General features: G+C 44.7%; 1 protein-coding gene across 1 annotated transcript in view; it reads right to left on the bottom strand.

Moving 5' to 3' along the window:
* Window positions 1-8457: 8457 nt before the first annotated feature.
* The window catches only part of adcy1a (adenylate cyclase 1a), a 124050-nt gene continuing 109309 nt past the window's right edge, over window positions 8458-23198 (bottom strand). The window contains exons 11-20 of the mRNA XM_064932985.1: window positions 22713-22797; window positions 21988-22077; window positions 21515-21798; window positions 21247-21373; window positions 20767-20883; window positions 19070-19216; window positions 15411-15509; window positions 9879-9993; window positions 8949-9073; window positions 8458-8805 (exon numbers count right to left, since the gene is read on the bottom strand). Coding sequence (XP_064789057.1) covers window positions 8458-8805; window positions 8949-9073; window positions 9879-9993; window positions 15411-15509; window positions 19070-19216; window positions 20767-20883; window positions 21247-21373; window positions 21515-21798; window positions 21988-22077; window positions 22713-22797 — 1537 coding nt within the window. The remainder of the gene's footprint in view (window positions 8806-8948; window positions 9074-9878; window positions 9994-15410; window positions 15510-19069; window positions 19217-20766; window positions 20884-21246; window positions 21374-21514; window positions 21799-21987; window positions 22078-22712; window positions 22798-23198) is intronic.

Here is a 23198-nt window from a genome sequence, read left to right as displayed (position 1 = left end):
CAACCTGGATTTACAGTTGATCCATTCCTAATTCCAAGTATCTTCCAACCTGGATTTACAGTTGATCCATTCCTAATTCCAAGTATCTTCCAACCTGGATTTACAGTTTATCCATTCCTAATTCCAAGATTCTTCCAACCTGGATTTACAGTTGATCCATTCCTAATTCCTAGTATCTTCCAACCTGGATTTACAGTTTATCCATTCCTAATTCCAAGTATCTTCCAACCTGGATTTACAGTTGATCCATTCCTAATTCCTAGTATCTTCCAACCTGGATTTACAGTTGATCCATTCCTAATATCTTCCAACCTGGATTTACAGTTGATCCATTCCTAATTCCAAGTATGTTCCAACCTGGATTTACAGTTGATCCATTCCTAATTCCTAGTATCTTCCAATCTGGATTTACAGTTGATCCATTCCTAATTCCAAGTATCTTCCAACCTGGATTTACAGTTGATCCATTCCTAATTCCAAGTATCTTCCAACCTGGATTTACAGTTGATCCATTCCTAATTCCAAGTATCTTCCAACCTGGATTTACAGTTTATCCATTCCTAATTCCAAGATTCTTCCAACCTGGATTTACAGTTGATCCATTCCTAATTCCTAGTATCTTCCAACCTGGATTTACAGTTTATCCATTCCTAATTCCAAGTATCTTCCAACCTGGATTTACAGTTGATCCATTCCTAATTCCTAGTATCTTCCAATCTGGATTTACAGTTGATCCATTCCTAATTCCAAGTATCTTCCAACCTGGATTTACAGTTGATCCATTCCAAATTCCAAGTATCTTCCAACCTGGATTTACAGTTTATCCATTCCTAATTCCAAGTATCTTCCAACCTGGATTTACAGTTTATCCGTTCCTAATTCCAAGTATCTTCCAACCTGGATTTACAGTTTATCCATTCCTAATTCCTAGTATCTTCCAACCTGGATTTACAGTTTATCCATTCCTAATTCCTAGTATCTTCCAACCTGGATTTACAGTTTATCCATTCCTAATTCCAAGTATCTTCCAACCTGGATTACAGTTTATCCATTCAAAATTCCAAGTATCTTCCAACCTGGATTTACAGTTGATCCATTCCTAATTCCTAGTATCTTCCAACCTGGATTTACAGTTGATCCATTCCTAATATCTTCCAACCTGGATTTACAGTTGATCCATTCCTAATTCCAAGTATCTTCCAACCTGGATTTACAGTTTATCCATTCCTAATTCCAAGTATCTTCCAACCTGGATTTACAGTTGATCCATTCCTAATTCCTAGTATCTTCCAACCTGGATTTACAGTTGATCCATTCCTAATATCTTCCAACCTGGATTTACAGTTGATCCATTCCTAATTCCAAGTATGTTCCAACCTGGATTTACAGTTGATCCATTCCTAATTCCTAGTATCTTCCAATCTGGATTTACAGTTGATCCATTCCTAATTCCAAGTATCTTCCAAACTGGATTTACAGTTGATCCATTCCTAATTCCAAGTATCTTCCAACCTGGATTTACAGTTGATCCATTCCTAATTCCAAGTATCTTCCAACCTGGATTTACAGTTTATCCATTCCTAATTCCAAGATTCTTCCAACCTGGATTTACAGTTGATCCATTCCTAATTCCTAGTATCTTCCAACCTGGATTTACAGTTTATCCATTCCTAATTCCAAGTATCTTCAAACCTGGATTTACAGTTTATCCATTCCTAATTCCTAGTATCTTCCAACCTGGATTTACAGTTTATCCATTCCTAATTCCAAGTATCTTCCAACCTGGATTACAGTTTATCCATTCAAAATTCCAAGTATCTTCCAACCTGGATTTACAGTTTATCCATTCCTAATTCCAAGTATCTTCCAACCTGGATTTACAGTTGATCCATTCCTAATATCTTCCAACCTGGATTTACAGTTGATCCATTCCTAATTCCAAGTATCTTCCAACCTGGATTTACAGTTTATCCGTTCCTAATTCCAAGTATCTTCCAACCTGGATTTACAGTTGATCCATTCCTAATTCCTAGTATCTTCCAACCTGGATTTACAGTTGATCCATTCCTAATATCTTCCAACCTGGATTTACAGTTGATCCATTCCTAATTCCAAGTATGTTCCAACCTGGATTTACAGTTGATCCATTCCTAATTCCTAGTATCTTCCAATCTGGATTTACAGTTGATCCATTCCTAATTCCAAGTATCTTCCAAACTGGATTTACAGTTGATCCATTCCTAATTCCAAGTATCTTCCAACCTGGATTTACAGTTGATCCATTCCTAATTCCAAGTATCTTCCAACCTGGATTTACAGTTTATCCATTCCTAATTCCAAGATTCTTCCAACCTGGATTTACAGTTGATCCATTCCTAATTCCTAGTATCTTCCAACCTGGATTTACAGTTTATCCATTCCTAATTCCAAGTATCTTCCAACCTGGATTTACAGTTGATAAATTCCTAATTCCTAGTATCTTCCAACCTGGATTTACAGTTTATCCATTCCTAATTCCAAGTATCTTCCAACCTGGATTACAGTTTATCCATTCAAAATTCCAAGTATCTTCCAACCTGGATTTACAGTTGATCCATTCCTAATTCCTAGTATCTTCCAACCTGGATTTACAGTTGATCCATTCCTAATATCTTCCAACCTGGATTTACAGTTGATCCATTCCTAATTCCAAGTATGTTCCAACCTGGATTTACAGTTGATCCATTCCTAATTCCTAGTATCTTCCAATCTGGATTTACAGTTGATCCATTCCTAATTCCAAGTATCTTCCAACCTGGATTTACAGTTGATCCATTCCTAATTCCAAGTATCTTCCAACCTGGATTTACAGTTGATCCATTCCTAATTCCAAGTATCTTCCAACCTGGATTTACAGTTTATCCATTCCTAATTCCAAGTATCTTCCAACCTGGATTTACAGTTTATCCGTTCCTAATTCCAAGTATCTTCCAACCTGGATTTACAGTTTATCCATTCCTAATTCCTAGTATCTTCCAACCTGGATTTACAGTTTATCCATTCCTAATTCCTAGTATCTTCCAACCTGGATTTACAGTTTATCCATTCCTAATTCCAAGTATCTTCCAACCTGGATTACAGTTTATCCATTCAAAATTCCAAGTATCTTCCAACCTGGATTTACAGTTGATCCATTCCTAATATCTTCCAACCTGGATTTACAATTGATCCATTCCTAATTCCAAGTATGTTCCAACCTGGATTTACAGTTGATCCATTCCTAATTCCTAGTATCTTCCAATCTGGATTTACAGTTAATCCATTCCTAATTCCAAGTATATTCAAACCTGGATTTACAGTTGATCCATTCCTAATTCCAAGTATCTTCCAACCTGGATTTCTGAAAACTTTTGGGAAAGTTACCGGAATTTTGTAACCCTAATCAGAGGGATAGAAGGGGTCAACCTAATGCGAGGTGAAGGAAAGGTTAGGTAAGGTAAGGGAAGGCGAAGGAATGGTTAGGTAAGGTAAGGTAAAGAAATGGTAGGTTAGATAAGGTGAGGGAATGGTAAGGTAAGGTAAAGGGATGGTTAGGTAAGTTAAGGTAAGGAAAGGTGAAGGAAAGGTTAGGTAAGTTAAGGTTAGGTAAGGTAAGGTGAAGGAATGGTTAGGTAAGGTAAAGGGATGGTTAGGTAAGGTAAGGTGAAGGAAAGGTTAGGTAAGGTAAGGTGAAGGAATGGTTAGGTAAGGTAAGGTGAAGGAATGGTAAGGTAAGGTAAGGTGAAGGAATGGTTAGGTAAGGTAAGGTTAGGTAAGGTAAGGTGAAGGGATGGTTAGGTAAGGTAAGGTAAGGTAAGGTAAGGTGAAGGAATGGTTAGGTAAGGTAAGGTCAGGTGAAGAAATGGTAAGGTAAGGTAAGGTGAAGGAATGGTAAGGTAAGGTAAGGTGAAGGAATGGTTAGGTAAGGTAAGGTTAGGTAAGGTGAAGGGATGGTTAGGTAAGGTAAGGTAAGGTGAAGGAATGGTTAGGTAAGGTAAGGTAAGGTAAGGTAAGGTAAGGTAAAGAAATGGTATGTTAGATAAGGTGAGGGAATAGTTAGGTAAGGTAAGGTGAAGGAAAGGTTAGGTAAGGTAAGGTGAAGGAATGGTTAGGTAAGGTAAAGGGATGGTTAGGTAAGTTAAGGTTAGGTAAGGTAAGGTGAAGGAATGGTTAGGTAAGGTAAGGTGAAGGAATGGTTAGGTAAGGAAAAAGGGATGGTTAGGTAAGGTAAAGTAAGGTAAGGTGAAGGAAAGGTTAGGTAAGGTAAGGTGAAGGAAAGGTTAGGTAAGGTAAGGTGAAGGAATGGTTAGGTAAGGTAAAGGGATGGTTAGGTAAGGTAAGGTGAAGGAATGGTTAGGTAAGGTAAGGTGAAGGAATGGTTAGGTAAGATAAGGGATGGTTAGGTAAAGTAAGGTAAGGTGAAGGAATGGTTAGGTAAAGGTAAGGTGAAGGAATGGTTAGGTAAGGTAAGTTGAAGGAATGGTTAGGTAAGATAAGGGATGGTTAGGTAAGGTAAGGCAAGTTGAAGGAAAGGTTAGTTAAGGTAAAGGGATGGTTAGGTAAGGTAAGGTGAAGGAATGGTTAGGTAAGGTAAGGTGAAGGAATGGTAAGGTAAGGTAAGGTGAAGGAATAGTTAGGTAAGGTAAGGTGAAGGAATGGTAAGGTAAGGTAAGGTGAAGGAACGGTTAGGTAAGGTAAGGTGAAGGAATGGTTAGGTGAGGTAAGGTAAGTAAAGGAATGGTTAGGTAAGGTAAGGTGAAGGAATGGTTAGGTAAGGTAAGGTGAAGGAATGGTTAGGTGAGGTAAGTAAAGGAATGGTTAGGTAAGGTAAGGTGAAGGAATGGTTAGGTAAGGTAAGGTGAAGGAATGGTTAGGTAAGGTAAGGTGAAGGGATGGTTAGGTAAGGTAAGGTGAATGGATGGTTAGGTAAGGTAAGGTGAAGGAATGGTTAGGTAAGGTAAGGTAAGGTAAGGTGAAGGAATGGTTAGGTAAGGTGAAGGAATGGTTAGGTAAGGTAAGGTAAGGTGAAGGAATGGTTAGGTAAGGTAAGGTGAAGGAATGGTTAGGTAAGGTAAGGTGAAGGAATGGTTAGGTAAGGTAAGGTGAAGGAATGGTTAGGTAAGGTAAGGTGAAGGAATGGTTAGGTAAGGTAAAGTGCAGGAATGGTTAGGTAAGGTAAAGTGAAGGAATGGTTAGGTAAGGTAAGGTGAAGGAACGGTTAGGTAAGGTAAGGTGAAGGAATGGTTAGGTGAGGTAAGTAAAGGAATGGTTAGGTAAGGTAAGGTGAAGGAATGGTTAGGTAAGGTAAGGTGAAGGAATGGTTAGGTAAGGTAAGGTGAAGGGATGGTTAGGTAAGGTAAGGTGAAGGAATGGTTAGGTAAGGTAAGGTGAAGGAATGGTTAGGTAAGTTAAGGTAAGGTAAGGTGAAGGAATGGTTAGGTAAGGTGAAGGAATGGTTAGGTAAGGTAAGGTAAGGTGAAGGAATGGTTAGGTAAGGTAAGGTGAAGGAATGGTTAGGTAAGGTAAGGTGAAGGAATGGTTAGGTAAGGTAAGGTGAAGGAATGGTTAGGTAAGGTAAGGTGCAGGAATGGTTAGGTAAGGTTAGGTAAGGTGAAGGAATGGTTAGGTAAGGTATGGTGAAGGAATGGTTAGGTAAGGTAAGGTGAAGGAATGGTTAGGTAAGGTAAGGTGAAGGAATGTTTAGGTAAGGTATGGTGAAGGAATGGTTAGGTAGGATAAGGTGAAGGAATGGTTAGGGAAGGTAAGGTGAAGGAATGGTTAGGTAAGGTAAGGTGAAGGAATGGTTAGGTAAGGTAAGGTAAGGTGAAGGAATGGTTAGGTAAGGTAAGGTGAAGGAATGGTTAGGTAAGGTAAGGTGAAGGAATGGTTAGGTAAGGTAAGGTGAAGGAATGGTTAGGTAAGGTAAAGTGAAGGAATGGTTAGGTAAGGTAAGGTGAAGGAACGGTTAGGTAAGGTAAGGTGAAGGAATGGTTAGGTGTGGTAAGGTAAAGGAATGGTTAGGTAAGGTAAGGTGAAGGAATGGTTAGGTAAGGTAAGGTGAAGGGATGGTTAGGTAAGGTAAGGTGAATGGATGGTTAGGTAAGGTAAGGTGAAGGAATGGTTAGGTAAGGTAAGGTAAGGTAAGGTGAAGGAATGGTTAGGTAAGGTGAAGGAATGGTTAGGTAAGGTAAAGGAATGGTTAGGTAAGGTGAAGGAATGGTTAGGTAAGGTAAGGTGAAGGAATGGTTAGGTAAGGTAAGGTGAAGGAATGGTTAGGTAAGGTAAGGTGAAGGAATGGTTAGGTAAGGTAAGGTGCAGGAATGGTTAGGTAAGGTTAGGTAAGGTGAAGGAATGGTTAGGTAAGGTGAAGGAATGGTTAGGTAAGGTAAGGTGAAGGAATGGTTAGGTAAGGTAAGGTGAAGGAATGTTTAGGTAAGGTATGGTGAAGGAATGGTTAGGTAGGATAAGGTGAAGGAATGGTTAGGGAAGGTAAGGTGAAGGAATGGTTAGGTAAGGTAAGGTGAAGGAATGGTTAGGTAAGGTAAGGTAAAGGGATGGTTAGGTAAGGTAAGGTGAAGGAATTGTTAGGTAAGGTAAGGTGAAAGAAAGGTTAGGTAAGGTAAGGTGAAGGAATGGTTAGGTAAGGTAAGGTAAGGTGAAGGAAAGGTTAGGTAAGGTAAAGGGATGGTTAGGTAAGGTAAGGTAAGTTGAAGGAATGGTTAGGTAAGATAAGGTGAAGGAATGGTTAGGTAAGGTAAGGTAACGTGAAGGAATGTTTATGTAAGGTATGGTGAAGGAATGGTTAGGTAAGATAAGGTGAAGGAATGGTTAGGTAAGGTAAGTTGAAGGAATGTTTATGTAGGGTAAGGTGAAGGAATGTTTAGGTAAGGTAAGGTGAAGGAATGGTTAGGTAAGGTAAGGTGAAGGAATGGTTAGGTAAGATAAGGTGAAGGAATGTTTAGGTAAGGTAAGGTGAAGGAATGGTTAGGTAAGGTATGGTGAAGGAATGTTTAGGTAAGGTAAGGTAAAGGGATGCTTAGGTAAGGTATGGTGAAGGAATGGTTAGGTAAGGTGAAGGAATGGTTAGTTAAGGTAAGGTGAAGGAATGGTTAGGTAAGGTAAGGTGAAAGAATGGTTAGGTAAGGTAAGGTGAAGGAATGGTTAGGTAAGGTAAGGTGAAGGAATGGTTAGGTAAGGTAAGGTGAAGGAATGGTTAGGTAAGGTAAGGTAAAGGGATGGTTAGGTAAGGTAAGGTGAAGGAATTGTTAGGTAAGGTAAGGTGAAGGGAAGGTTAGGTAAGGTAAGGTGAAGGAATGGTTAGGTAAGGTAAGGTGAAGGAAAGGTTAGGTAAGGTAAAGGGATGGTTAGGTAAGGTAAGGTAAGGTGAAGGAAAGGTTAGGTAAGGTAAGGTGCAGGAATGGTTAGGTAAGGTAAGGTAAAGGGATGGTTAGGTAAGGTAAGGTGAAGGAATTGTTAGGTAAGGTAAGGTAAAGGGATGGTTAGGTAAGGTAAGGTGAAGGAATGGTTAGGTAAGGTAAGGTGAAGGAAAGGTTAGGTAAGGTAAGGTGAAGGAAAGGTTAGGTTAGGTAAGGTAAGACCAGGGAATGGTTACATAATGTGAAGGAATCTTTAGGTAAAGTAAGACGAAAGCAATGTCATGCGAGTGAAGTATGCATGGTACAGATTTAGGACCTTTGGCTAATAGAAATTCTGGTCTACTAGCCCGGCTGGCCAGTGACCAAAGTCCCATTTCCTCATAGAGAGAGAGACCACTGGGTCCTGGACGATTTCTCTGTCCGTCTGCACCGTGGAACCACATTCTCTAGTGACAGTCCAGTAAAGTGCAACCACATTCTCTAGTGACAGTCCAGTAAAGTGGAACCACATTCTCTAGTGACAGTCCAGTAAAGTGGAACCACATTCTCTAGTGACAGTCCAGTAAAGTGGAACCACATTCTCTAGTGACAGTCCAGTAAAGTGGAACCACATTCTCTAGTGACAGTCCAGTAAAGTGGAACCACATTCTCTAGTGACAGTCCAGTAAGGTGGAACCACATTCTCTAGTGACAGTCCAGTAAAGTGGAACCACATTCTCTAGTGACAGTCCAGTAAAGTGGAACCACATTCTCTAGTGACAGTCCAGTAAAGTGGAACCACATTCTCTAGTGACAGTCCAGTAAAGTGGAACCACATTCTCTAGTAACAGTCCAGTAAGGTGGAACCACATTCTCTAGTTACAGTCCAGTAAAGTGGAACCACATTCTCTAGTGACAGTCCAGTAAGGTGGAACCCGCTCCTTCTTCCTCTCTCTCTCATCCCTATTTCACTCTCAGTGACTTTCTAACAGCTCTACTCTATCTCTCTCTTGATCTCCACTCTCTATCTGTCAAGGGAGATTCCTTGGTCACTATGGAGACAGTCTTCATGTCAGCCACTCACTCACACCTCCATCGCCGTGGGAACAGCCACGGAGGGCAGGTAGAGGATGGTGCTGTTTGTGGAGGTGGATGCTGCAGTGCCTGTGCCGGGGGTGGGGTTTCGCATCGTGGAATAGGTGGTCATGGTGGGGGCGGGGCTCAGTTTGGTGCAGATGTTGCTAATGGCTGAACGGTTGAAAAGACTTGTCCGGGAGCGATCCAGGTTCCTGGGCTGGTGCTGTGACCCTCTGCCGGGGATCCGCCCCTCCAGGAAGTAGGTAAGCATCTGTCCTTTGCCCTTGACGCTGACCTTGCCACGGCACACAAAGTCATATTGACCCTTAATGATGCGCTGCACATCTTCTGTCACCTGGGGGTAATGTAGGACACATGATAACAAACGACAGCTGAATGATCACCTGCATAGTGTGTGTGTGTGCATCTGTGTGCTTTATGTGTGTGTGATTGTGTGTGCGTGTGTCTGTACATTTGTGTGTGTTTGGGGTGCTGTACCTGTATCTTGCCAGGTAGTCCGGTGGTGTCCATCCTGCTGGCCACGTTGACTGTGTTCCCCCAGATATCATACTGAGGCCTCCGTGCTCCAATCACTCCTGCTACTACTGGACCCACGTTAATACCTACACACACGCACGCACGCACGCAGGCAGGCAGGCAGGCAGGCAGGCAGGCACGCACGCACGCACGCACGCACGCACGCACGCACGCACGCACGCACGCACACACACACACACACACACACACACACACACACACACACACACACACACACACACACACACACAGAGTCTGCTGACAGTATGGAAGTGTGTACATCAAGCACTACAGTGACTAACTAGCAGGTTCAGGTTCCAAACAAGATAACAAATACAATTGAAACCAAGGTCGGATATTACTAGTTACCACAGCCAAAGTCATGGTCACGGTTAAATCCTGCCTATTTCCACAATTTATTTTCTTAAAATCTGATTTTAAAACTAACCCTAACCATAACCCTAACCTTAACCACACTGCTAACCTTATACCTAACCCTAACCTTAAATTAAGACAAAAAAGACCATTTTATATATATTAAATATATTTATATATATTATATTTTATATATATTAATGTATATATGAAAGTATATATGTATATTAATTTTTACGATAAAGACTTTGTGGCTGTGGTAACTAGTGTCAACCCCTCAGGTCTCCCTGTGACACGCTTCCTGTCACAAGGCTCTTGATGGTGCTGACGGACTGTCAAAGGTCACAGCTTTACGCATTGACTCTCACAACAATCTGTGTGGACCTGTGTGTGTCTGTGTGTGTTTATTTGTGTGTGTGGGGGGGGGGGGGGGTACGTGTGTGTTTGTGTGCCTGTTCGTCTGTGTGCATGTGTACATGCATGCATTCGTGTTTGTGTGTGTGTGTTTTCACTCACCCACTCTCAAGACAAAGTCGTTATACGACTGGTAGTTGATGGCATCCAGTACATCATACATCTCAACAGCAAAATCTGCCACTGTGCATAAGTGTGAAGAGGTGGACTTCTTAGCCTTGAAATCACAAGACAAGAGGTGAGAATTAAGTACAAAATGGAAAAAAAGCTATGAAGGAAGTTATCTAATGCAGCTCATACCATAAGGATTTAAAATATTGCCGGCTCACAAACTGTGACGTTTGCATAAAGTTTGGTTTTAAGTCTCAAAATGACTGCTTTGTTTGTCCACCTTCGAGGATTTAATGTAAAGCCAGAAGAGTGTTTTATAAAAGGCAGACATACTTACACTACAGTAACGTTTAATCCTCTCTCTCTTTTTCTCTCTCGTCTGTCTGTCTGTCTGTCTGTCTGTCTGTCTGTCTGTCTGTCTGTCTGTCTGTCTGTCTGTCTGAACAATAATGAGCAACAGCTAAATGTGCATTTTAAAGTGAGGCATGGGGAGGGGCTCTATGCAGGTTTTGCCAGCACAGATAGTCTACGGTGTTTTGAATGTGGGGATTTGGGGCACAAGAGCTTTGCGTGCCCACATAAAGGCCATAGAAAAGGTGAGGGTACAAGCGCAAGTGGGGGAAATCGAGGTCAAAATGCAGGGGGTAAGGAGATGCAGACAGCAGAGGCTGGGCCTAGTCAGTCTAGAGATGGTGGTGTAGATGAGGCTGGGTCTAGTCAGGCTAGAGATGGTGGAGAAGCAGAGGCTGGGTCTAGTCAGGCTAGAGATGGTGGGGTAGCTGAAGCTGGGCCTAGACATGCTATGGAGGGTGGTGTAGCTGAGGCTGGCCCTAGTCATGCTATGGAGGGTGGTGCAGATGATGCTGGGCCTAGTCATGCTATGGAGGGTGGTATAGCTGAGGCTGGCCCTAGTCATGCTATGGAGGGTGGTGTAGCTGAGGCTGGTCCTAGTCATGCTATGGAGGGTGGTGTAGCTGAGGCTGGCCCTAGTCATGCTATGGAGGGTGGTGCAGATGATACTGCGTCTAGTCAGGTTATTCTAGTGGATGAGGAGAGTATAGTGGGGAAGTGTAAGAGATTAGGGGGGAGGAGGAGGGTGTCAAGAGGAAAAGGAAAAAGGGTGTGAACAAAGGCACCATGGAAATGTTGCCTGTTGCTGTGGGTGAGGCCCTAACCAGAGAGAAAGGGCAGGTGGTCAGGGTGGGAGATAGAGAAGAGGAAGAAAGTGAGTCAGAGGAAGAGGATGAGTAGTTATTTTTTCAGACTCCTCTTCAATTGGCCCGGAGCTGACAGCTAGTCAACCAGAGGGGTCTAAGTACACGTTGAGAGAACTGACAAGGTTCCTGAATGAGACTAAGGGGAAAAAAGTTAATCTTGAGGCTTTTTTTCCTGATCCTAGAAAGTTTGTAAGATCAGTACAACATGCTATGAGAAATGAGGGGCATGGTGTCCTCTCACCCAGGAAACGGTTTAGGTTGAGGAAGTGGGTCACAATAGTGCGTAAAGGTTTACCTTCAGACACTGTTTAAATGTTTAATTTCTTACTGACACTGGGGCTTTTTGAGCTTTGCTATTGGTCTATTTCTCTGCTTGCTTTTCTCCCAATTCTTATGGAGACTCTTCGGGTAGGCTCGCTCAATATAAATGGCGCCAGAGATGCGGGAAAGAGGAGTGTGTTGGGTGAATATGTAAAACAAAAAAAAGTACAGGTGTTGTTTCTGCAGAAGACGCATAGTGATGTAGTGAATGAAGTTGATTGGGGGCTCTGGTGGAAAGGGGCAATTGTGTTGAGCCATGGGACAAATCTTAGTGCAGGTGTGGCAGTCCTTTTTGCACCGGGTCTGGCTGTAAAAATTTACTCCTCATAGGAGGTGTGTAGGGGTAGGTTGCTGGTTGTTAAAGCAGAAATTAACAACATGTGTTTTGTCTTTATAAATGTGTATGCGCCTAACACAGTGAGAGAAAGAGGGGTTCTATTTGGGAGTCTTAGACAGGAATTCTCACAAGTAGCGCCTGAGGAGACGCTGGTGATCGGAGGTGACTGGAACTGTACAATGGATTTTACAAAAGACAGAAATGGGGAAGAGCCTCAATCAGTGTCAGTGGGGGCTTTTCTGTCAACAGTACACAGCTCTCTCATCCTCAGAGGCTAGGAGAGTATTGGGGGAACTAGAGCGGTGTATTAGTGAGATGGAGGTAGAGATGGTGGGGCAAGGCAATGTAGGCCTCCAGGCTAACTTAGCCGAATTACGTAGGGACCTGGGCAGTTTTTTCCAGGTTAAAGCAAAGGGAGCACTTGTAAGAGCTAGGTTCTCCATGCTCAAGGAGATGGATGCCCTCAGCTCCTTCTTCTTTGGTTTGGAAAGACAGAGCAGTGAAGCCAAGGGTATGCATTGTCTACGGCTGTCTGATGGGCGGGTGACCTCTGTGGTGGGGGAGATGCGGGAGCGGACTGTGGAGTTTTATACTGAATTGTATAGGGCAGAAATGTGTGATCTATGTGTGCTCAGGTCTTGTTCGCAGGACTCCCTAAGCTCTCTCGGGCACAGAGGGATGAAATGGACATTCCTCTGTTGTCACATGAACTGGCAGAGGCAGTAACCCAGATGTCCCCCGGTCGTGCACCCGGGGTCGTTGGACTTCCAGTGGAATTTTACAAAAAATTCTGGGGAACAATTGGACAGGATTTCTTTTGCGTGTTGCGAGAATGCGTCGGGGTAGGAGAGTTGCCGATGAGCTGCCGTCGGGCGGCTCTGACTCTGCTGCCCAAAAAGGGGACTTGTGTGAACTTAAGAACTGGAGGCCTGTGGCATTACTCTGTGCGGACTACAAGATTTTTGCCAAGGTCCTCTCTAACAGACTGAAGTCCCATCTGGATTCTATAATACACAAGGACCCGACATATTGTGTACCGGGACGCTCAATCACGGACAACTTGTTCTTGATTAGGGACATGTTGGACTTGTCGAGAGGTTCTAATGTGAACTTTGGACTTTAGATCAAGAGAAGGCTTTTGATAGAGTGGATCATGAGTATCTGTTTAATGTGATGTCTGTGTTTGGGTTTGGGAAGAGTTTTGTGACCTGTGTGAAGCTGTTGTATGCTGGGGCGTCATGTATGGTTAAGGTGGGAGGGGGCTCAGTAGGCCAGTCTGGGTGAGACGGGGCATTAGACAAGGATGCCCTCTATCTGGGCAGCTGTACACACTAGCCATTGAGCCTTTTTTAGGACTGCTACGCAGGAGACTGCGGGGAGTGTGCTGGACAGGCATGGATGTGGTGACAGGAATAGCAGTCTCAGCATATGCAGATGATGTTTCTGTGATGGTCAGGGATGGGCAAGATATGCAGGAACTAGAGACCAGTCTGAAGGTGTACGAGGGAGCTTCATCAGCTAAGGTAAACTGGGGACAGAGCAAAGCTCTGTTATGTGGGGCATGGGGGGATAGGGCTCCTCCTCTGCTTCCAGGGGGTTTGCAGTGGGGTTGTGAAGGGCTTAAAGTGTTGGGGGTGTACCTGGGCTCGGAGAGGTGGGTCAGCAAGAACTGGGAGGGGCTGTCACAGGCAGTGGTGTCAAGACTGGCCAGGTGGAGGTGGCTCCTGTCCCAAGTGTCATATAGAGGGAGGGTGCTGATAATCAACAACCTGGTGGCATCTTCCTTGTGGCATAAACTGGCTGTCCTCAACCCCCCCCCCGGTTTGCTTGCAGACCTGCAACGCAAGCTGGTGGACTTCTTTTGGTCGGGACATCACTGGCTGAAGGCAGCAGTTTTGTACATGACCGTCCACGAAGGAGGACAGGGCCTGGTGGAACTGGAGAGCAGGATGGCTGTTTTCCGACTAAAGGCGGTGCAGAGACTGCTGTACCACACTGATGTTGGCTGGAGGGAACCAGCATGCGCGCTGCTGAGGAGAGCTGGCGGATTAGGGTTGGACCGGCAGCTGTTCCTCATGAAGCTGGAGAGGCTGAGTACAGCAGGTCTCTCAGAGTTTTACTCTGCGGTGCTGAGGGCCTGGCAGCTGCTAAGGCCCACACGAGAAGGGGGTGTGGAGCCTGGGCAGTGGGTGTGGGAGGAGCCTATCTTCCACAACCCAGCCATCCCTTTGAGATCGGTTCAGTCGGCCACCCTGCAGAGGCAACTGATGGCAGGGGGTTTACAAAGGCTGGGTGACCTGAGACTGCTGGGAGAGGAGGGGTGGAAAACCCCGGAGGTCTTGGCGCAACAAACAGGAATAACGTCTCTTAGGCTGCTGGAGAGATTCCTGGAGGAGGTCCAGGAGGCACTGTCTGAGCCGGTAAGGGGGGTGTTTGAGAGGCCAAAGGGAGAGGGGCCACCAATGTTCCCGCCACTGCAGGTGACGGCAGAGACTGGAGACTGGCAAGGGGGTCTGGAGGACTTGTTAGATTTTAACACTCCGAGCCTGGGGGAGTTTGAGGGGGTGGGAGGTAAAGCCCTCTACAACCTCTGCGTTAAGGTGAGGAACATTAGAAGCCTAACAGGAGTGAAGGCACATCAGTGGCAGGGGGAATGTGGGGCGGAGAGTATGGTGGGTTTTAGATGGAGGGCGCTCTACAAACCCCCAGTACCAAAGAGGTCAGGGGCCCTCCAGTGGAGGGTTCTTCATGGAGCCCTGGCCACTAACAGCTGGTTGGCACGGGTTGATCCGGGAATTGGGCAGGGGTGTCCTTTCTGTCAAATGAAAGAAACTGTAATTCATGTGTTTTCTGTGTGCACCAGGTTAATGCCATTAATGTCTCTGTTGGAATGTCTGTGTGACAGGTTGGGGGTGGTTCTTGCTGTTGGGATGTTTATAATGGGATACAGGTATTCGAGTAAGGAGAAAGAAAAATGTGTTTTGTTGAATTTTCTGTTTGCTCAGGCAAAGTTAGCTATTTGGCTAACAAGGAGGAACAGGGTCAAAGGTGGGGGGATAACAGACCCTTTACTACTGTTTAATGGGATGGTCTCTGCGCGACTTAGGGTTGAGTTTGAGTTCTATAAAATTATCAAATGTGTGGAGATGTTTGAGGAGATATAGTGTGTTGGGGGGGCTGTCTGTATTGCTGGGGAAGATGTTTTGGATATACGGTTGTAGGAGAGGGTTTTTGTGTATGGTGATTTGTATCATGTGGTAGATGGAAAGATGAGTATGGTACATGTATGCAGTACAGGATATATTTTTATTTTAGGAGTGGGGGGGGGGTGAGTTTTAAATGAATTGAGAATGTTTCAATAAAGAAAGACCAAAAGTCAAAAGTCTCTCTCGATGTCTCTCTCTCTCTCGATATCTCTCTCTCAATGTCTCTCACTCTCTCGATGTCTCTCTCTCTCATATAGAATTTGGAAGGTGGAAACTTCACCTCATGCAAAGAAATCAGTATCTGAGGACGCTTGGATTTGGGTCTCCAGTAGCGGTTTGTATTGAGGTCACACACACACACACACACACACACACACACACACACACACACACACACACACACACACACACACACACACACACACACACACGTTAAGTGTACCTTGGAGCCAGTGGTAGGTACCAGGCCTACTGCAGCCATGTATGTGCTGCCGATAGTTTTGATCTTCTCAATGTCCTTATAGCACTCTTTGTCCATCAGCTACAGGCAGAGAGAGAGAGAAAGGTAATTATATATAGGTATACAGAGAGTTATGAGAGAGACGAGATCAGTAAGCATTAGAAATAACAAGCCAGGGTTGGGTTCATTTCAATTGAAGTCAGTCAATTCAGGAAGCAATTTTATTTTTTAAAATAAAACACAAATGGACAAACTTTAGACATACATAGCTTCTCTTTTTCAGATCATTGAGAAGTCGTTAAAAATAGATCAAATGTTTTCAAGTATGGAATTGGAACTTTTGGAAAGTTTACTTCCTGAATTGACTGCCTTCAATTCAAACCCCAACCATGTAATCAACTTTCAGCCAAACCAACCTCCTCCCCATATGAATATCTTCCTCTCCCTGAAGAGAGCAATGAATAAACTGTATGATCACACCACCACTATAATATCTGACCAGCTAATGTCAACACTGTCATTACACATGGAACTAATGTCAACACTGTCAGTACACATGGAACTAATGTCAACACTGTCAGTACACATGGAACTAATGTCAACACTGTCAGTACACATGGAACTAATGTCAACACTGTCAGTACACATGGAACTAATGTCAACACTGTCAGTACACATGGAACTAATGTCAACACATGTCTGGTAACATGACTGAATACAAACAATGCAGCTATTCCCTCCGTAAGGCTATCAAACAAGCTAAGCGTCAGTACAGAGACAAAGTAGAATCCCAATTCAACGGCTCAGACACAAGAGGCATGTGGCAGGGTCTACAGTCAATCACGGACTACAGGAAGAAATCCAGCCCAGTCACGGACCAGGATGTCTTGCTCCCAGGCAGACTAAATAACTTTTTTGCCCGCTTTGAGGACAATACAGTGCCACTGACACTGCCTGCAACGGAAAAATGCGGTCTCTCCTTCACTGCAGCCGAGGTGAGAAAACATTTAAACGTGTTAACCCTCGCAAGGCTGCAGGCCCAGACGGCATCCCCAGCCGCGCCCTCAGAGCATGCGCAGACCAGCTGGCTGGTGTGTTTACGGACATATTCAATCAATCCCTATACCAGTCTGCTGTTCCCACATGCTTCAAGAGGGCCACCATTGTTCCTGTTCCCAAGAAAGCTAAGGTAACTGAGCTAAACGACTACCGCCCCGTAGCACTCACTTCCGTCATCATGAAGTGCTTTGAGAGACTAGTCAAGGACCATATCACCTCCACCCTACCTGACTCCCTAGACCCACTCCAATTTGCTTACCGCTCAAATAGGTCCACAGACGATGCAATCTCAACCACACTGCACACTGCCCTAACCCATCTGGACAAGAGGAATACCTATGTGAGAATGCTGTTCATCGACTACAGCTCGGCATTCAACACCATAGTACCCTCCAAGCTCGTCATCAAGCTCGAGACCCTGGGTCTCGACCCCGCCCTGTGCAACTGGGTACTGGACTTCCTGACGGGCCGCCCCCAGGTGGTGAGGGTAGGTAACAACATCTCCTCCCCGCTGATCCTCAACACTGGGGCCCCACAAGGGTGCGTTCTGAGCCCTCTCCTGTACTCCCTGTTCACCCACGACTGCGTGGCCACGCACGCCTCCAACTCAATCATCAAGTTTGCGGACGACACAACAGTGGTAGGCTTGATTACCAACAACGACGAGACGGCCTACAGGGAGGAGGTGAGGGCCCTCGGAGTGTGGTGTCAGGGAAATAACCTCACACTCAACGTCAACAAAACTAAGGAGATGATTGTGGACTTCAGGAAACAGCAGAGGGAACACCCCCCTATCCACATCGATGGAACAGTAGTGGAGAGAGTAGCAAGTTTTAAGTTCCTCGGCATACACATCACAGACAAACTGAATTGGTCCACTCACACAGACAGCATCGTGAAGAAGGCGCAGCAGCGCCTCTTCAACCTCAGGAGGCTGAAGAAATTCGGCTTGTCACCAAAAGCACTCACAAACTTCTACAGAGGCACAATCGAGAGCATCCTGGCGGGCTGTATCACCGCCTGGTACGGCAACTGCTCCGCCCTCAACCGTAAGGCTCTCCAGAGGGTAGTGAGGTCTGCACAACGCATCATCGGGGGCAAACTACCTGCCCTCCAGGACACCTACACCACCCGATGCTACAGGAAGGCCATAAAGATCATCAAGGACATCTACCACCCGAGCCACTGCCTGTTCACCCTGCTATCATCCAGAAGGCGAGGTCAGTACAGGTGCATCAAAGCTGGGACCGAGAGACTGAAAAACAGCTTCTATCTCAAGGCCATCAGACTGTTAAACAGCCACCACTAACATTGAGTGGCTGCTGCCTACACACTGACACTTTAATAATGGGAATTTATGGGAAATGTTGTAAATATATCACTAGCCACTTTAAACAATGCTACCTTATATAATGTTACTTACCCTACATTATTCATCTCATATGCATACGTATATACTGTACTCTATATCATCGACTGCATCCTTATGTAATACATGTATCACTAGCCACTTTAACTATGCCACCTTGTTTACATACTCATCTCACATGTATATACTGTACTCGATGTCAACACTGTCAGTACACATGGAACTAATGTCAACACTGTCAGTACACATGGAACTAATGTCAACACTGTCAGTACACATGGAACTAATGTCAACACTGTCAGTACACACGGAGCTAATGTCAACACTGTCAGTACACATCGAGCTAATGTCAACACTGTCAGTACACATGGAGCTAATGTCAACACTGTCAGTACACATGGAACTAATGTCAACACTGTCAGTACACATGGAACTAATGTCAACACTGTCAGTACACATGGAACTAATGTCAACACTGTCATTACACATCGAGCTAATGTCAACACTGTCAGTACACATGGAACTAATGTCAACACTGTCAGTACACATGGAACTAATGTCAACACTGTCAGTACACATGGAACTAATGTCAACACTGTCAGTACACATGGAACTAATGTCAACACTGTCAGTACACATGGAACTAATGTCAACACTGTCAGTACACATGGAACTAATGTCAACACTGTCAGTACACATGGAACTAATGTCAACACTGTCAGTACACATGGAACTAATGTCAACACTGTCATTACACATGGAGCTAATGTCAACACTGTCAGTACACATGGAACTAATGTCAACACTGTCAGTACACATGGAGCTAATGTCAACACTGTCAGTACACATGGAGCTAATGTCAACACTGTCAGTACACATGGAACTAATGTCAACACTGTCAGTACACATGGAACAGTAGAACATGAAAGTAGAGGATATGTTGGTCCACGTTCCAATTGGCACCCTATTCCCTATGCACTGCTTTTGACCAGGGTCCATAGGACTATAAAATAAATAAGGTGCCATAGGACCCTGGTCAAAAGTGGTGCACTATATAGGGAATCGGGTGCCATTTGGGCTCTGTTCGCAGAAGTATCTGCACTGTTCGTTTTTCAATTATCTTTTTTTTTTGCAAATAAAATAAATAAATGTTGGGCTCTGGACAAAAACAGTGCACTATATAGGGAATAGGGTGCCATTTGGGATGCCTCACCTCGTCAAAGTCTGCGATGATCTCGTTGAGCAGCCGGAGACACTCCACTCCCATGTTGTTGCCGTCAAGCTCAATGTAGAAGTCATTGAAATTAGCGATGGAGGCAAACAGCACTCCCACCTGACTATACGACTGGTAGTACAGGTCCTAACACAGATTCAGACAGGGAACCTAGCAGTTAGATAGGACTATTACACAGGTATTAACAGGTCCTGAAACAGTTTTTTACAAAGGGTTAAAGGAAAATTTCAGGATTTTAGAGTTAACAGTACCAATCTTAGATCAGATAGGCTCGTTATATACACAGGTCCTGGGACAGTTGTTACATGGTTATAACAGTACAGGTTCTAAAACAGGGAGGCAGATAGGTAGACACGAAACAAGACTTACATAGGGCTATTGCACAGGTATTAACAGGTCTTCAGACAGTTATAGACGGTTAACAGTACATGTCATAGTACAGATACGAGGAACTAAAAGTCAGATAGGGCTAATACACAGATATGAGCAGGTCCTGAGACAGTTGTTACAGAGGGTTAACAATACATGTCCTAGAATAGAGGTAGACAGGCAACCAGAGCTAGATAGGGCTATTACACTGGTCCTGAGACAGTTGTTACAGAGGGTTAACAGTAATGTCCTAGAATAGAGGTAGACAGGCAACCAGAGCTAGATAGGGCTATTACACTGGTCCTGGGACAGTTGTTACAGGGGTGGCAGAACAGGTCCTACAGCGCCCTGGCATATTGGTACAGTGCATTGATGGACACAGGGATACATGGGATCGAGAGATGTAACCATTCTACAACGTTCCAGGGTTTAAGGGTGACCTCTGTTCCCGGTATCCCTATGGCCATCAACACACTGTACCAATATGACAGGCCACTGCAGGACCTGTACTGTTAACCCTATGTAAAAACTATCCTCTCTCTCCCTTGCTCTAGAACCTGTTCTACCACCCCTGTAACAACTGTCCCAGGGTCACTTCCTGGTTCCACTGTTTATAAAAAAGTCAGTGACGGGAATATACGTGTCCTGGTTGGGAAGTCTACAGGATGTTTGATTTAATCACTTCCTCTTCCTGAGAGGGGGAGTGGGAGGGTCCTGGGAGTGGAACAGACATCATTAGAACGGATATTGATCAATCAGCAGACACAACGACGGAGAACCTGTCACATCACACCTTAACCAAACCCCAACCAAACCGCAACCAAACCACAAACATCAACCACAACCAAACCAAAATCAAATCTCAAACAAATATCAACCACAACCACAACCAAACCACAACCAAAGTGCAACCAAACCGCAACCAAACCACAATGACCATACAACCTTGGAGGTAAAAGAGGCAATTCTTAACATTTACTGTTCAAAAGCTCTCAGGCAACATCAAAACATGACCATGTCATGATGTGGTCAGATCACACTTCGACCCAAACATGACCTCAAAATGACATGATCACACCAGCCAGCTACTCAAATGCACCACTACCCAAACGGGAGATGACCCAGCAGGGAATGGCAGGGACAGGGGGACGAAGCACAGGGGGAACTGGGGAATGAGGTGCGGGGGAACGGGGGGACAAGGCATAAGGGGGACGGGGGAATAGGGGGACGAGATGCAAGGAGACAGGGGGATGGGGGGACAGGGAGAGAGGGGGACGTGGAGCAAGGGGGACGGGGGTGAGACTCACCATGTTGCGGGGGTTGGACATGAGGAAGTGCTGCGCAACGTGTGCAGGTAGGAGATTGAACAGGATCCTCTTGTTGTCCAACTTCACCTTCTCCATGTCGCCTCTCTCCTCCTCTGCCTGCACAAAATACATGGAAACAAAAACAAGGTAGCCGTACATCACTATCACTGATGCAATACATGTGTGGCAACCTATTCCTTATATGGCTCTGGTCAAAAGTAGTGCACTACATAGGGATAGGGTGCCATTTGGGTTTCAACCAACAAATAACCAATACACCTAGATACAGACAGAATGAAAGAGTGATAGTCCTTCAGTTTGTAGCGATATCCAAAAAGGGGGCTTGGTTTTCACTTGGAGCTCACAAGTAGTCTATTTCAGCTGTAATAGCTTTTCCTCATCACTAGAGGGGGGTAATGACTCACAAACACTAATGACTCACAGACACACATATACGCAAATACACACACAAACACTCACCTGAGTGGCCCACAGGAAGTCTAGGCGTAGTTTGAGGTCCAGTTGTCTACAGTGTAGAGCCAGAGCTACAGTAAACAACAGGAGACCCAGCATTGGATCATACCGCCGAGGGTGGAGCAAACCTCCCCTACACACACACACACACACACACACACACACACACACACAGCATTAAAACACACGCTTACCAAACTTACCGATAAAGCATACCCTGCCCATATCGAACCACACTCCTCTCACCCCCTCACCCGAGCCCCCGCCCCCTTACCCCACGGCGATGCGGTACCCGCTGGTCTCCATGGCAACGGTGTAAAGGACCGAGAGAAGGAAGAGCAGGAGTATCTTAGGTAGCGAGGAGACGCGGAGGTAAGGGATGACGGTGAGAGTTCCGGCCACGCAGGAGAGGAGAGCGTAGGAAACGTTCGGACACACCCCCTCCGCTACCGTACTGTTCATTGGCCCTGGCTCGCTCGGCGTGTCCATGGAAACAGTCTCCACGGAGCTGCTACTAGAGTTACCTCCCATAATCCAGACCCAGGGTAAACAGCTCACCTGGAGGAGGTAGGAAAAGGGTGAGGGGTAAAAGGGGAAGGAGACGGGTTAAAAAGAGAGGGAGAGATTATGAGGGGAAAGGAGCTCTTGTATGTCAGTCTAATAGTGGAGCTAACCTGCGTTTTAAAGCATGCCTTAGAGTGGCCAGATTTCAAACCTACATGATGACTTCTAAACACACACACTTACCACACATGCTTGGGTGACAGAGTAGGTCAACAGGACTAGAAACACACAGAGCGCTGTTCGGATCTGAATGGTGAGACACCCTGGAAAACACTAAACCGAGGAGAGGGAGATGGAGAACGAAGAGTTGAAGAACCAGTTTATCTAAATGATACTTTTATGCATCTTGTCATTACTGGGGAGTGGAAAAGAGAACAGAGTCTGAAAAGAGAATGAGTCTCTCTGTGAGAGGAGTAGAATTACTGGAGGGGGACGGGCAGTAAGTCCAGTCCACAGACACCACACTACTATAGAGGAGGAGAGGGAGACTATTCCCTATTTAGTGCGCTACTTTAAAGCAGGGCCTATAGGTATGACCCTGTGCTTTGTTGGTAACACTTTACTTGACACCCAGCATCATAACACGTTATGATACAGTCATAACCATGTCATAATATGTCATAACAGCTGACATAACTGTAATGGAATGTTTTTCCTTATGTGGTAGGTATTGTGGGTTTTGACACTCTTATAAAGATGTCATAACAAGCCATAAAATAATGGTCTGAATATATACGTCACTACAGTAGCATGACCATATTATAGCAGGTTATGTATGACACGTTATGTCAGCTGTTCTGACATATTATGACATGGTTATGACCATGTCATAACGTGTTATGATGCTGGATGTCAACTAAAGGGTTCCCAAATCGGTAGACTAGCACTAGGTAGGCAGACTTCCCTACCTGAACACTTGTGATGTAAAGATACATCACACAGACCACATGGAAGCACAAACACATCACCAGCAACAGCAGCACCAACAGTCCCCTAGAGAGAAAGAGAGAGCGAGAGAGAGAGAGAGAGAGAGGGAGAGAGAGATAGAAAGAGCGAGAGAGAGAGAGAGAGAGATAGAGAGGGAGAGAGAGATAGATATATAGAGAGGGAGAGAGAGAGATATATATAGAGAGAGATATATAGAGAGAGATATATAGATATGTATATAGAGAGAGAGAGATATATAGAGAGAGATATATAGAGAGAGATATATAGATATAGAGAGAGAGAGAGAGAGAGAGAGAGAGAGAGAGAGAGAGAGAGATAAGTACGTAGTGACTTATCAACTTCTCTAATGTCTTGTTTCTTTCGAGATGTCTCTTTGTGTGTGTGTTCGTGTGTGTGTGTGTTTATGTTTGTGTGTGTGTTTATGTGTGTGTTCAACAAGATATCAA

Source organism: Oncorhynchus masou, chromosome 24 (assembly GCF_036934945.1).
Source record: "Oncorhynchus masou masou isolate Uvic2021 chromosome 24, UVic_Omas_1.1, whole genome shotgun sequence".
In the NCBI taxonomy this organism is placed as follows: domain Eukaryota; kingdom Metazoa; phylum Chordata; class Actinopteri; order Salmoniformes; family Salmonidae; genus Oncorhynchus; species Oncorhynchus masou.
The sequence above is the reverse complement of the archived record's forward strand: the minus strand, read 5'-3'. Positions and strand labels throughout refer to the sequence as shown.